Source organism: Cydia fagiglandana, chromosome 22 (assembly GCF_963556715.1).
Source record: "Cydia fagiglandana chromosome 22, ilCydFagi1.1, whole genome shotgun sequence".
Taxonomy (NCBI): domain Eukaryota; kingdom Metazoa; phylum Arthropoda; class Insecta; order Lepidoptera; family Tortricidae; genus Cydia; species Cydia fagiglandana.
The window spans coordinates 800,689-815,118 of record NC_085953.1 but is presented as its reverse complement, the minus strand read 5'-3'; the positions used below and the strand labels follow the sequence as shown (position 1 = coordinate 815,118).

Below are 14,430 nucleotides of genomic sequence, written 5' to 3'. Positions count from 1 at the left end.
TGTGGATATAATGGATATGTATATTTCAATATAAAGAAAGTCTCGGAAAGTTCTTACGATGTCGTAATGGCAAACGAAGATTCTTATTGCCGAAATAAATAAAAAAATCCCGAAAATAAATACATAAATGTTTTTGTTTAGCACGAGCACCACTGACTGCGATCATAGAAACATGTCCTATCAGTCCTATGTGGTTATTTTATTGACAGACATCACGACAAACTTTACCGTACAGTGCGCGTCTTCAAATGACCTCTAACCTTTCGTTAGCTACGTGCCCCGCATTTCGGACGTGACAACTGCCTTTAAACGTATTTGCGGACGAAATATGTGTGTGGAACAGGAATTTAGACGACCTGTTAGGATACTGGAATCCTCGAAATATTTCGATATCGAGCCGCATTACTTGCAAGCAAATAGATCCATAGAATAATCGTATTTTGGTAAAGTTGAACGAACCTTGTTAAATTGTAAATAGCTTTGGTTGTAAAACAGCGGAGCGGAGAAACCAACAAATGCCATTGGTTAATTTTCGCACGTCTTCTCTCATCTCCGCTGGCAATAGTTCTGCCACTAAAAACCAGCCAAATGCGAGTCGGACTCGTGCACGAAGGGTTCCGCACCATTACGCAAAAAATGACAAAAAATATCACGTTTGTTGTATAGGAACCCAATAAACTATTTATTTATAATTTTGTTTTTAGTATTTGTTGTTATAGCGGCAACAGAAATATATCATCTGTGAAAATTTCTATCACGGTTCTCGAGTTACAGCCTGGTGACAGACCGACGGACAGCAGAGTCTTAGTAATAGGGTCCCGTTTTTACCCTTTGGGTACGAAACCTTAAAAAACTGAAGCATTATATTCGCGTAAAACGAAACGGACCCGCCTCCTGCATTAATCAGGGTCGGTGATATATTTGAAGAGTTCCGTTCCGACAATTCCGAGTAAATTTAACGCCGGTCGGGCCGCGATTAAATCAGATTAGGACTGTCAACTTAGCTCTAATTCCACTCGTTTAATCAACTCGACGGTGTTAACAAGGCTTTAAAGCCGATTTACGTTTGTATCAAAATCAAAAAATATTTATTGTATGGTTATGGGTGAGGTTTACAAAGGTGGTACAAAATATTTATGTTCTCCATATCCTGCCTTACAAAAGCGTACAATATTAGTAAGTTGTCTTAGAACTAAATACTATTTTTAAACTTCAATAACACTTTTAACAATAAACTATGCTAGATAGACTCAATAATAATGAATAACGTGAACTAGCTCTGTAAAAAGTCATTTATGCTATAAAAGCACTGTTTGATTAGCCAGTCAAACAGGCTTTTTTTGAAAGGTAATTTAAATAAAATACGGGATGAATGGGACTCTGCTTGTAACATAATTCCTTGCCGTTTCACGAAAGCGAGAAACGGGGTTTTTAAGTCTACCGCTTAAGTTAAGCGGCTTAAGTTAGCAGGTAAGTAAGATAATTAGTTTAGATGATAGTTTAACTACAAATGTCATACTGTATTGTAGATAGGTATTCGTATAAGTAGTGAGACTACACAGACACTGTATTAAAGAAGAGCACGAGTCAAAACACCTAGATAAAATGCCGAACAATTGCATTAAATTACAAAATTCGAGAGTCATCCCTAGAACTACACTACAATACAACGACCTTTCCGACTTCCATGTTGAAACAATTATAGATTAATCCATTCGGAAGCGATGTGTACTTGTACTATTCACCATCGCACTCCTAGTTTACGCAAAGCGTGTGAAATCTTCGCGTTATCCAAACAAAACGTTCTTCAAATCAAAATGGCCGACACCAGTAAGAAATCCTTGGCGGTTCCGACTTTATGGACACGGAATAGCTGTTATAACCAAAACAGCAGATGCTAGTACGAGCGCTTTGGCGGTTACGACTTTACAGCATTGGACGTGAGTATTAATAGTCAGCTTGTTTCGACTAACTAGACATCTGCTTGGGAATTACTAACAGACATACTTTGACCATTGTTGGATCTTATGTCCAGGTATTAAGGTTTAGTTAAGTGTGAATGACATTAACAGACTTCTGGAAAGGTTATCGCTGTTGTTTACCATAAAATTTTAGGAATTTCGAATATGCGGATATGCTTTTATCTATACATACCTACTTAATTTAATTGTATTGTTGGATCTGCTTCCAATTTTAGGTCAATATGTAATATACATATATATTATATCTCAGATGGTTCATAGCCGGGTCTACACAGAGCAAGCATACGCGCGAGGCAATTTCCTCGCGCACAAACCGGCCACTACGGCCAAGTAGACAATGTAGACATGCCTCGCGCGCACCGCTTCGGCCGAGGCACGTCTACGCTGGCAGTTTTGTACGCGAGGAAATTGCCTCGTCTGAAATTCCTCTGTGTGGACCCGGCTAGCGATGAAGATGCACTGATTTTCTGGTAGAAGGTAGCTGAGTTTTGGGACAAAGGGGTCATCCATTAATTACGTCACACCAATTTCTAGGTTTTTTGACCCCTCCCCCCCCCCCTTGTCACACTTGGTCACATTTGGCAAACCCCTCCCCCCCTAGTGTGACGTCACATTTTTTCTACGAAATCGCCAAATCGAATTAAGTAAGTACCTATGTAAGTATTATTAATATTTTATCAAAATATTTTTGACGATATAAATATTAGTAATTTTATAACCCAAAACTGCTTAGGAAAGAAAATTAAACGATTAAAAACTATTTTCGTTTTAAAAACTTGTTATTTAAATGTACAGCGAACTAAATAATTTAAATAAATTTTCGGTTACTGATGAAGTTAAAGTGACGTCACAAAGTTTGTGTCTCCTCCCTCCCCCATGTCACAATATGTCACATTTTCTTGACCCCCTCCCTCCTCCTAAACGTATGACGTAATTAATGGATGACCCCAAATACTACTTTATATAGTAATAGTAATAGTAATAGCCTTTATTTCATGCGTTTATGTTATTTTTACACTTTCTTTGTTATTATACTTATTTATTAAATTTTTAACTTTTATTGTTTTTCAATTTATTTTATTCATTTGCATGCCGCGTGTGCGGAAAAGGCCTCCCCCAGTTTTTCCCATTCCTTCCTATTCTGTGCTGTTCTCCACCAGAATCTATCGAAATTTCGTAGCTCATCTCTCCATCTAGTATTCGGTTTTTTCTGTTTTCTCGGTGTGTCTATTGGTAACCATTCTGTGACATGTTTGGTCCACCGGTTATCTGTAGTGCGACATACATGGCCAGCCCAGGCCCATTTACTCTTTTTTATTGCTTGTGTTACATCTTTTACTCCAGTTTTCTCTCTTATAACTTCATTTCTGATTCTGTCTTTAATTTGAATTTTTAGCATGGACCGTTCCATTGCCCTTTGACAAATCTTCAGTTTATGTGTGTGTTTCTTGGTGGGGCTCCAGGTTTGGGCACCGTAAGTTAAGGTAGGTAGGACAGCAGTATCAAATACTTTTTTCTTAATGGCCATCGACATGTCACTCTTTAGAATTGCTTTTAGAGACCAGTATTTTTTCCACGCTCTACTTATTCTGTAGTCTACTTCCTTGTCGAGTCTGTCTTTGAAGGAAACTATCTGTCCCAGGTATGTGAAATCTTCAGCATATTCCATATTGTTTCTTCCAAGCTTCATTGGTATTTTATCTCCATTAGTAATAATTTTGCATTTTTTCATGTTCATTGCTAAGCCTGCTTCCTTGCATGCTGTGTCAAATTCTAGGATCATTTCCTCCAGTATTTTTGGTTTTTCGGCCACAATTAGAACGTCATCCGCAAACCGTAGGTTATTTATGTACTTCCCATTTATATTTATACCTTTGTTTTCCCATTCTAGTACTCTAAATATGGCCTCTAGGCATGCGTTGAACAGTGTCGGAGAGATAGGGTCTCCTTGCTTTACGCCTTTTTGCAACCTGAATGGCTCGCCATATTTATCTGTTTTTATTCTGGCCTTGCTATGTTGGTATATCCGTTTTAGTATGTTGACATACTTTACCTCTAGGCCCTGTTCTTCGAGTGTTTTGAATAGGAATTTATGGTCTATCGAGTCAAAGGCCTTTGTAAAATCTATAAACGCAATGTATACATAGGCTGCCTTTTATATTTCGGGATTTGAATAAACTAGTGCTGCCATCTGCCAAGTGAGGTTATAAACGTGTAATTTAAACATTTTGGCGGCAATATGAAGAGAAAAAAGTTATGACTCGACCGTGTTTTGTTTTTAATTGTCATTTGAAAAAATATCGCATCGGCTACCACGGAATTGACTCGCGAACATTTTCGAGGGATAATTTTTTACAGTTTTCGACACGGCCTCAGTCAACAACAGTGCATAAATGAACTTTTTTTTACTTTTGAAGATGAAGCACCATCAAGGACGAGTATTTACCGTTGGTTTGCAGAGTTTGTTCGTGGCCGTAGTTCGCTTGTGGACGAGTTTCGCAAAGGTCGTCCAAAATCAGTGGTTGTTCCGGAAAACATTGACTCTGTGTGTGAATTATTATTGCAAGACCGTCATATGACATATCGAGAGATTGAGGCGTCTTTGGGCATTACTGGGACCAGCATACAAACCAGTGTTGGCAAAATATCAATTCGAATTGACGATTGACGATTGAGGATTGACCGATCAATTCGAATTGACGATTGACGATTGACGAAACTAATTCTAAATCTACTGATTGAAGATTGACGATTACTAATCGTTAATTCGAATTGACCGGTCAATCCTCAATCCTCAATCGTCAATTCGGATTGACGATTACTTTGTATGTACACCTAATGTCCTTTTTATTTAGGCCATTTTTTGAAACTGACCAAATGCGTTCCGAAGCGGTGTCCGAGTTTACCAAAGGTTCCGAAACATGTTTCTGACGGCATTATGAAGGATGTCCTTTTTGGAACATTTTCGGGATTTTCCTTGAAATTAACCGATAGCGTTCAAAATCGATATCTGAGGTGCCCAAAGGTTTCGAAACTTGTTTCCGAGGGAAATATTGAGAGATGCCCTTTTTTGGGACATTTCTAGAAATTACCCGATTGCGTTTAAAATCGATATCTGAGGTAGCCAGAGGTTTCTAAACATCTTTTCGACTGTCCTGTTTCGGGACATTTTAGTGACATTTTTTGAAAGTGACTGCTTGCATTCAAAATCGATATCTAAGGTGCAAAACATGGTTTCAACGGCAATATTTAGATTCTACCAGGGACAGGAACCGGTTACCTTAACCGGGGTTTTTCATAGGGTTATTTTAGAAGCGGTTGTAAAAACACCTACCATAACGGTAACCGTCTGATAAGGTAACACTTTGATTCGGTAACCGTATCAGATACGGTTAACCTCTGTTACCGGTAACCTAAATAAAAACCCAGTCTATTCAGTTACCTCATTATAAAGTTTTTGACCAGTTCAAACGATTGTAATCTTTATGCACACTTAAATTCAAGTTGTTATTGAATAACCGAGGTTGGCATGAGCGATCTATGAAGCCTCCAGCATAAACAAGTTTTTTTGCCGTTCCTCTGTTTATCTTTATATCTACTTGTGTGGTGTGTTCTTATTATAAATCTTATTATATTATAAATAAAAGAAATAAAGTAAAAGAAATAAATAATGTAAATAAAAGTAATTAAATACAATAAATAATATAAATAAAATAAATAATAAAAAAAAAATAAAAAAAAAATATAAAAAAATATAAATAAAATAAATAAATAAATAAATAAAATAAATAAAATAAATAAAATAAATAAAATAAATAAAATAAATAAAATAAATAAAATAAATAAAATAAATAAAATAAATAAAATAAATAAAATAAATAAAATAAATAAAATAAATAAAATAAATAAAATAAATAAAATAAATAAAATAAATAAAATAATAAAATAAATAAAATAAGTAAAATAAATAAAATAAATAAAAATAAAAAGAATAAAAAGAATAAAAATAAAAAGAATAAAGAAAATCAAGTAAATCAAGTAAATAAAATAAATAAGATACATTAAATAAATAATATATAAAATAAGTACTCCCGGTCCTGTAATAATAAAATTATAGGTCGTCAGTCAATACTGACATCAGGAACATGTTTTCGAACCTCTGGGAACCTCAGATATCGAATTTAAGTCCAGTAAGTAAGTCCCAAAAACTTTTAGGGACCTATGGTCGACATCGATTACGAATATGAACTTAATCGGCCAATTTCGAAAAATGTCCCAAAAAGGGACATCAGTCAATACTGACATCAGGAACATGTTTTCGAACCTCTGGGAACCTCAGATATCGAATTTAAGTCCAGTAAGTAAGTCCCAAAAACTTACACCTTTGAAAAGTAATCTTAGGGACTATGGTTAATCTAGATTGAGAATTGATTTAATCCGAATTGAGGATTGATGCGTTAATTCAAATTGATTCAATCGGATTGCCGCGTCAATCAGAATTGATTCAATTCGAATTGATCAATCCGGATTGATCAATTCGAATTGACGCGTCAATTCGATTGATCAATCCGGATTGATTTAGTTCAGATTGATGCCAACACTGATACAAACAATATTGCATGAACATTTAGCAGTCAAGAAAGTTTGTTCGTGATGGATACCACATAATTTGACCGGTGCTCAAAAACAGGCTCGGGTGGATTGATGCAAAGATATGCTAAAAAAATACAGCGGCGGGGCTTCAAAACATGTGTATGATATTGTCACAGGTGACGAATCGTGGATCTAGTCGTATGAACCGGAAAATTAACAGCAGTCGACGGTGTGGGTCTTTCAAGTTGAACCAAATCCAACAAAAGTTGTTCGTGCACGAAGTACTGCAAAACAAATGATTGCCCGTTTTTTGGAAAAACTGGGCATATCGCAACCTTTCCTTTAGAAAAACGTAGAACAGTTAATTCTAAATGGTATACAACCATTTGTTTGCCAGAGGTGATTGAAAAGGTCAGGGAAGCCAATAACCGCAGACGGATTATACTATTCCACGATAATGCGAGCCCCCACCAGTCGGCACAAACATCCGCCTTTTTAAAAGCTCAAAATATCGATTTAATGAGTTACCCGCCGTATAGTCCTGATTTGGCCCCTAATGATTTATTTTTGGTCCCGCACATCAAGGACAAACTGCGCGGTTAGCGTTTTTTGACACCTGAAGCAGCGGTCGATGCGTTCAAAACGCCCGTTTTAGAGGTATCCTCTTCGGAGTGGTTGAACTGCTTTAAAAATTGGTTTAATCGAATGAAAAAATACGTAGACCTCAAAGGAGAATATTTTTAAAAACAATAAAGCCGTTTTTGTTAGTATAAAGTCGTTAATAATTTCAAATCCCGAAATATAAAAGGCAACCCTCGTATATCTTTATTTTGGTATTCTGTGCCTTTCTCTATAAGTTGGTTAAGCGTATGTAGGTGATCCATTGTGCTGTAATTTGACCGAAATCCAGCTTGTTCCACTGGCTGGTGTTCTTCTAGTGTATTTTGTATTCTTTTGGTCATCACTGTCATGAATAGTTTATAGATGCAGGATATGATACTTATAGGTCTGTAGTTGTCTAGATCGTCTTTGTTTCCTTTTTTATGTAGGATAGTAATGTTGGAAATATTCCATTGTTCGGGTATTATTTCGTTCCTTATTATTTCGTTGAACACGTAGGCAATGACTTTATGTAGTTCATAGCTTGAGTATTTTAGACTTACTTTATATATTACATTTTAAAACATAGTACATATCAGCTTCATGCAGCCCAAGCCTACCCAATCCGTAGCTGACCATGATAACTTCTTACTAACATACCAACTGTGGACTGCTCCAACTGCCTCAGTAAAACAGCAGACCTATAGTATTATAGTGATTATGTGTAACATTTAGGAAGCAGTTTTACTGCCCAAATTACAGGATATTTACAAAATATACTTTAATTAATTAGCATTGCATACATAACACTCAAGGACTTTGATATCTTTACCATTTGGTACCATGCCACAGTATCAAATTATTTAATTTAAGTGAAAATAATAATTAAATATTTTTCCTACCAATGCAAGGCAATTCAATCGAAAACTTTGAAGATACAACACATTATGTAATAATTAGAACAACCTTGCATCAATACACTGCATTGTCCCAACCAAGACCATTTCAAAAAAGCCAAATATAAACCTTATTATTGTAACCATAAAGTAGACTATTGGTTGGCCGAGCAAGTTCATCGGCACCATATAATCAATTAGTATGGCTAGGGACCAAAGCGGTCAATTAAGATCATGCTTGGCAATTGTATAGTAATGTTGGTAATTGTATGTTTGGGCATTTCGTTTAGTGTTTAAGGGAGCAATTGATATGTGCTTGTATTGTTGCTTATTCAATTTATATACTACAGAAATTATTGTTTAAGGATAATGATATACCTAAGGAGATGTTTTATTATACTATAAGGCCACATAGGAAGATTGACAGATGACAGATGGACCAACAAAGTCACAAAGTGGCCAGGACCCCATGGCAAAAGGAAGGCGGGAAAACGCATTTTAACAAGATAGTCCAGGGATATCATAGCCACAGCTGGAGAAAATTGGGTAATCAAGGCAAAAGACTGAGAAAGGTGGAAAGATATGGAGGAGGCCTATACCCGAAAGGGGTCCTTAATATAGTAAAATAAACAACAATATTAACAGAAAACTTCTTAATGAAATACTATTTAAGGAAAAATAAAGGCTTCTTCTTCTTCTTCTTCTTTATTAGGGGCTATATAAGGCTCCAAAGCCTATGTATCACTGCGACCATTCCTGATCTATTGTGATCGCCACCTACTACAACTCTCGATCCAACCCTGCAACTTCAAATAGCTGCAGGATCTTTTTGGTTTCGAGAGACTTTACCTCCTCCGGGCGTAATATGTGTCCGCCCAAGATTAGGTCACGAGTACGCATTAGGCAAGGGCACTCTGTGAGGATGTGTAAGGGCGTCTCCTCTGCCTCCATGCAGAGTCTGCACCGCCCTATGTCACGTTTCCCCATGGTGTGCATGTGCTTATTTAGGCCGCAGTGCCCGGTAAGCACCCTTACCAAGTTGCGCAGTTGGTTCCTAGACAGCGCTAAGGCGTTCGAGGACGCCTTTTTGCTGAAGGCCTTGATAAGCGCTTTGGAATGGTTCAAACCTGTTGTTTCTCTCCAGAGTTGAATGGTTTTGTAGTGACAGTAGGTCTTTAGGGTGAGCCGCGTTAGGCTTTTGGGGATACCACAAAAGGGCTCAGGACTGTAGTTCTTCCCCTTAGCCCCTGCTCGCGCGAGTTCGTCGGCCTTCTCGTTTCCTACGACACCCGCATGCCCCGGGACCCAACGTAGAACAACCTTGTTCCTGGCTCCAAGGTTGTTCAATAGTTGCCTGCAGTTCTCAACCAGCCTCGATGTGGTGACATCGGAGGTTAGGGCTAAGAGTGCCGCCTGGCTATCCGAATGGATATAGATAGTATGGTTGCCGTAGTTGCTTTGCAGATTGATTGACGCACATTCCAGAATGGCGTATACCTCTGCCTGGAATATAGAGCAAAAACGTCCTAGGTTTAAGCTGATACTTTTCCTAGGCGCTTCACCGTATACTCCGCAGCCTACTTCAGATCCGGATTTGGAGCCATCAGTGTACCACCTCAGGCTTCCTTCTTTCCACTTGATTTGACTGTTTGACCAGTCCTCCCGTTTGGGGATTTCCACTGAGTAAAGTTTGAGTGGACAAAATTTGGGTGACATAGTGTCGGATGGCATCCCAAGAACAGGAATATCGTACACTGATTCCTTAAACAGTCTCAGAGTTTGCGATAACCAATTACCTCTCCTCGCGCCCGCTATTCTAAGCATACTAGATCTCGCCTCCAATTCTAGATGTAAGTGGAGGGGCGGTAGATTTAGTATGGCTTCTAGGGCTGCCGTCGGGGAGGATGACATGGCCCCAGTGACGATGACACAGGCAGTTCTTTGAAGGCTGCCAAGCTTCATCACTGTTACCTTCTGCGTCGTTTTCCTGTACCATGCTACAGAGGCGTAAGACACTATCGGCCTCACTATGGATGTGTACAGCCATAAGGCAATTTTGGGTTTTAGACCCCATCTGTTGCCTGCTAAACGACAGCATATTGCCAAGGCTGATCTGGCCTTTTGTATGGTTCCGTCCACATGTTTGTTCCAGGTCAGTTTCTGGTCCAGTGTTACCCCCAGATATTTGACCTCTGTTGAGAACGGAATAGTTGTACCATTCATGACAAGAGGTTTAAGTTTGTCCAGTTTCCTCTTGTTCGTGAATGGTACTATAATTGTCTTATCTGCATTGATAGACAATTCATTCTCTCCGCACCATGTATTTATGGTGTTGAGAGCCCTCTGCATAAGGTCTGATAAAGTACTTTGGCAGTTGCCCCTCACCGTCACAACAAGGTCGTCTGCGTACCCCTGAGTGTCGATTCGGAGTTCCGCCATCTTGTGCAGAAGTCCATCCACCGCGAGAGTCCAGAGCAAGGGAGATAGGACACCTCCCTGCGGGCAGCCTCTCACAGTGGCCACTTCGAGTGTAGTGTTAAGCAAGTCTAGCCTAACCACTCTGCTTGAGAGCATGCTTTGCACCCAGCGGACAGTGGTGGAATCCACCTCCTTGGCCCTAAGCCCTTCCACCAGTGTCCGAATGGGTGTATTATCAAAGGCGCCCTCAATATCTAAGAAGGCCGACATGGCTATGTCCTTGTCTTCCAAGGCCCTTTCCACTCTGTCAACTAGCTCCAGCAAGGCAGTCTCTGTAGACCTGCCCCTGCGGTAAGCATGTTGGCTGTCGTGTATGGGTTTTCTCAGAAGACAGCTCAAATAAAGGCTTAAATAATAAATAAATAATAGATGTATTATTTAAATCCCTACTAATATTTAAATCCCGACTATCGGGTCATCCGGCCTGGGAAAGAAATCATAAAAATACCTGATAGTCGGGTTTTCGGCATTGAATGTGTCCCATAGTAAAAGTTGCTCAGTATGGCTTAAACATTAACGGGTTTGAGTAATTGCTTTTCGTCCAGTTACATACTGTATATAGAACACAATTTATTTATTTGCACCAAGTCAAGTTTGCACAACCATTTTGTGATCATGCCTTTTCACAAAATACCAATTATGAAAATTATCGGCTTCTTAGTTTATTAATAAGTAATAAATTACTGTTAAATAGCCTATAATAATTAATAATACATATCAGCCTGGTCTTTATACATATAACCTGCAACCCATGTGGTAGAAAAATATAAGCCTAGTCATTGAAATTTAAATTCATAAAATTTAAATAAAAGTTTTATAGAAAAGGTTTTTTGGAAAGTTGCTAAAGTTTTTCAGGCATAAATATATTGTCCTAGAAGTTAAAATGATCTTATTGAATGCAAATTAATAGTAAGTAAAGTGATAACTTCCTGAGACTTTAACCTCACAGTTTATAATGTTTATTTCAAGGTTGCATCTACACAATAACTTTATACTACCTAAATAAATGTTTTTACTTTGCATAATTAAAAAATAAAATATTTAAAACAGTCTAGGAAAAGATAAGATTAAATAATACAGTTGTCAGATTATAAACCTACAAATGAGTTCGCTAGGTCAACAAATATTACGTTATCTTGTTAAAGCACACTTAAATACTGCCAATGTCAGGCCATTGTAAATATTTGACTTCTCAAGTATATTAATCAATATAATGTTGATTTTAATAAAAGAGGAAGCAGATTCCAATCAGAATTCAACAGGTGAATTTTGTACAATAGTACCTAATGAAAATAAGACCGGTATCAAAAGTACCAAGTCATACGATATTATATGAGCACTGACTCCAATAATATTAAAAGTTGCAAAGGCATAAATACATAAATTTTCTATCAACACCAGTCTCACGCGAGGCCCAATAGGTTATTCTACACAACAAGTTAACAATTCCAATAAGAATACTAAAGTTAACAATAAAAACACCTTTTCAGAACCACCGTCTGACATCGACAAAATAAAGTATTTAAATAGCGGCTTACCCTTATCATACACCTCTGGCACACACTAGATGATAACACATAATCACTAGAACGACAGTTTGTAATAAACAAAGGATTTAAAGCGATAATTCGAGGAAAAAACATGCAAACTTTGATTTCCGAAATACGACAGTCGTCGACAGAAGAGCCGACGGCGCGCTACTGCGCAGTGTTGCCACGCTACTGTCATGTCCACTCCACTCCACGAGTCAAATTATATTATTACCCGAAAAAAAAAACGATTGAAAAAGATTTGAATGTTGCGTTTATTGTTTCGCAAGTTTTTCCAGGCACAGAATATTAGGATCAAATTACAAAAAAAAAAACACTTATAAAATGCATTTCGTCAACATAGCTTTAAATAATTAATAAGGTTTCTAAGAGCGTACGAAGCTTTCCTTTCATCGAATACTCAAAAATTGCAGCAAACGCAACAAAAATGTTTGGATTATTTCCATTTTTCCATAAACACTGCAGCTGCAGCTATCCCATAAAAATCGTCGGTTACTTGATCCTTATACTTCTCCAGTTTGTGTTTTATTTTTTTAGACAATTTCATGTACATTCGATCTAATATGCAATCACACTTTTTGCATTTTGATTTGCTTTTTTTGGTTTTTAATTGCAGTGGAAAATCTTTCATTTTTATAGCACTTAAATATATTTTTCAATTTTTATAGCGATTTTTACAATTTTTACTCAGGATTTTGATTGATTACCGATTAGATTGACAATGACATTGATGACTTGTGGAAGAATGGTATGTATTTGAACTCGGAAAAGAAGAAAAAAGGGCAGCGTATCACCAGCAGCATTGTGTAGTCTCAAAGAAGATTATAGTCAGACCGTAAAAAGTCTGCAGCGATTTTGATAGCCTACGCAGTGCAAGTGTCATTTTAAACGTCAAACTTCTATGAAATTATGACGTATACACTGTATACAGAACACTTACACTGCGTGGGCTATCAAGTCCGCTGCAGACTTTGTTTGGTGCGACTATAGAGTTAGACCAAAAACTGTCTGCATCGATTTTGATAGCCCACGCAGTGCAAGTGTTATTTTAAACGTCAAACTTCAAATTATGACGTATTAATAACACTTGCAACTTGCACTGCGTAGGCTATCAAAATCACCGCAGAGTTTTCTTGATCTAACTCTACCTAAAGTGCGAAAAGTAGAAAATTCGCTACGAGTGGCGATAAATTGAATCACGACCGAAGGGAGTGTTTTAAATTGACACGAGTTGCGAATTACCTTTTCGCACGTGTATTTTACAACATTTTACAGTACATAATTATCACATGGCCCTTTAAATTCTCGATATAGACACTTAATGTGCTACTTTACCGCCCTCGGGCGGGTTAAGGACAATATGTGCGTATGTGTAGGTTGTACTGTAATGCCGGAACCACACTTCGCTATGCGTTATTTGTTATGCGACTACGCTGTATTCGCTCAAATATTTGTTATGTGAGCGAACAACAAACACGGCATCCACACTTCGTGCCGGTGTGCCAAACTTATTATTCGTGTCCTTTGAAGTGTGTCAAAAAACCGACAGGTGGACGGATAGGCGTATTTGCTATTCGCGCTTATGCGTTATGCGGGCAAATATAGACGAATGAACCCTCCACACTTCGTCGTATGCGGCCGAATAACGCGCATAACAAATAACGCATAGCGAAGTGTGGTTCCGGCATAAAACGTACAACACACGTGCGAAAAGGTAATTTCCTACTTTTCGCACTTGTATCGTAATGTACTATTTTGAGTATTTTGTTATTATCTTATTGTAAAATGGTTTCTATTCGCCATGAATAAATGTTTTAAATTCGAAATAAAAGACAAATTTCAAATTAGAAAGTTTTAATATTAAACTTTGACATTATAATTTCAGTGGACATATTGTTATTAAAATAAACCTTATACATTAAAAATTGCAATAAGTAGATACGATTTTATTTCAAAACATTGTATTTTAGGGCACTATTTTAGAACATTGGTATCTTTGGAAGATTTTTTCATATAATTTTAGACTATATTGACAAGGCAAGATAGCTTATTACAAGAGGCACATTATTATTGCATTTTATTTAAAAACTAACCCTTAAAAGTCATAGATGTTAACTTCTCATGTATACATATTTTACATATTGTCACGTATAGAAGACAAGTGATGGGTCTAACTAGTTTAATAACTAAAAACTACGATTAATCCAATCTCGGTGGTCCCGCGTTTTAAATACATTTTCTAGATCCATTTTCCGTAAAAAATACAGCTAGAGTACAATAACTATTATTTAAATAATTGTTACTAAAGAACAACAGTACAGTCAATTATAT

At 37.3% G+C, this 14,430-nt stretch overlaps 2 protein-coding genes across 2 annotated transcripts in view; both read right to left on the bottom strand.

Annotated features, from left to right (window-relative positions):
- The window catches only part of LOC134675597 (inositol 1,4,5-trisphosphate receptor), a 131,984-nt gene extending 119,680 nt beyond the window's left edge, over positions 1-12,304 (bottom strand). Inside the window, exon 1 of the mRNA XM_063533920.1 lies at positions 12,088-12,304. The gene's annotated coding sequence lies outside the window, so the exon portion shown is untranslated. The remainder of the gene's footprint in view (positions 1-12,087) is intronic.
- Positions 7,175-10,759, bottom strand: LOC134675646 (uncharacterized). Its single transcript, XM_063533974.1, has 2 exons — positions 9,107-10,759; positions 7,175-7,255 (listed from the first exon to the last, which is right to left on the bottom strand). Exons 1-2 carry the CDS (start codon positions 10,757-10,759, stop codon positions 7,175-7,177), a joined length of 1,734 nt encoding a protein of 577 aa, XP_063390044.1.
- Positions 12,305-14,430: the final 2,126 nt, after the last annotated feature.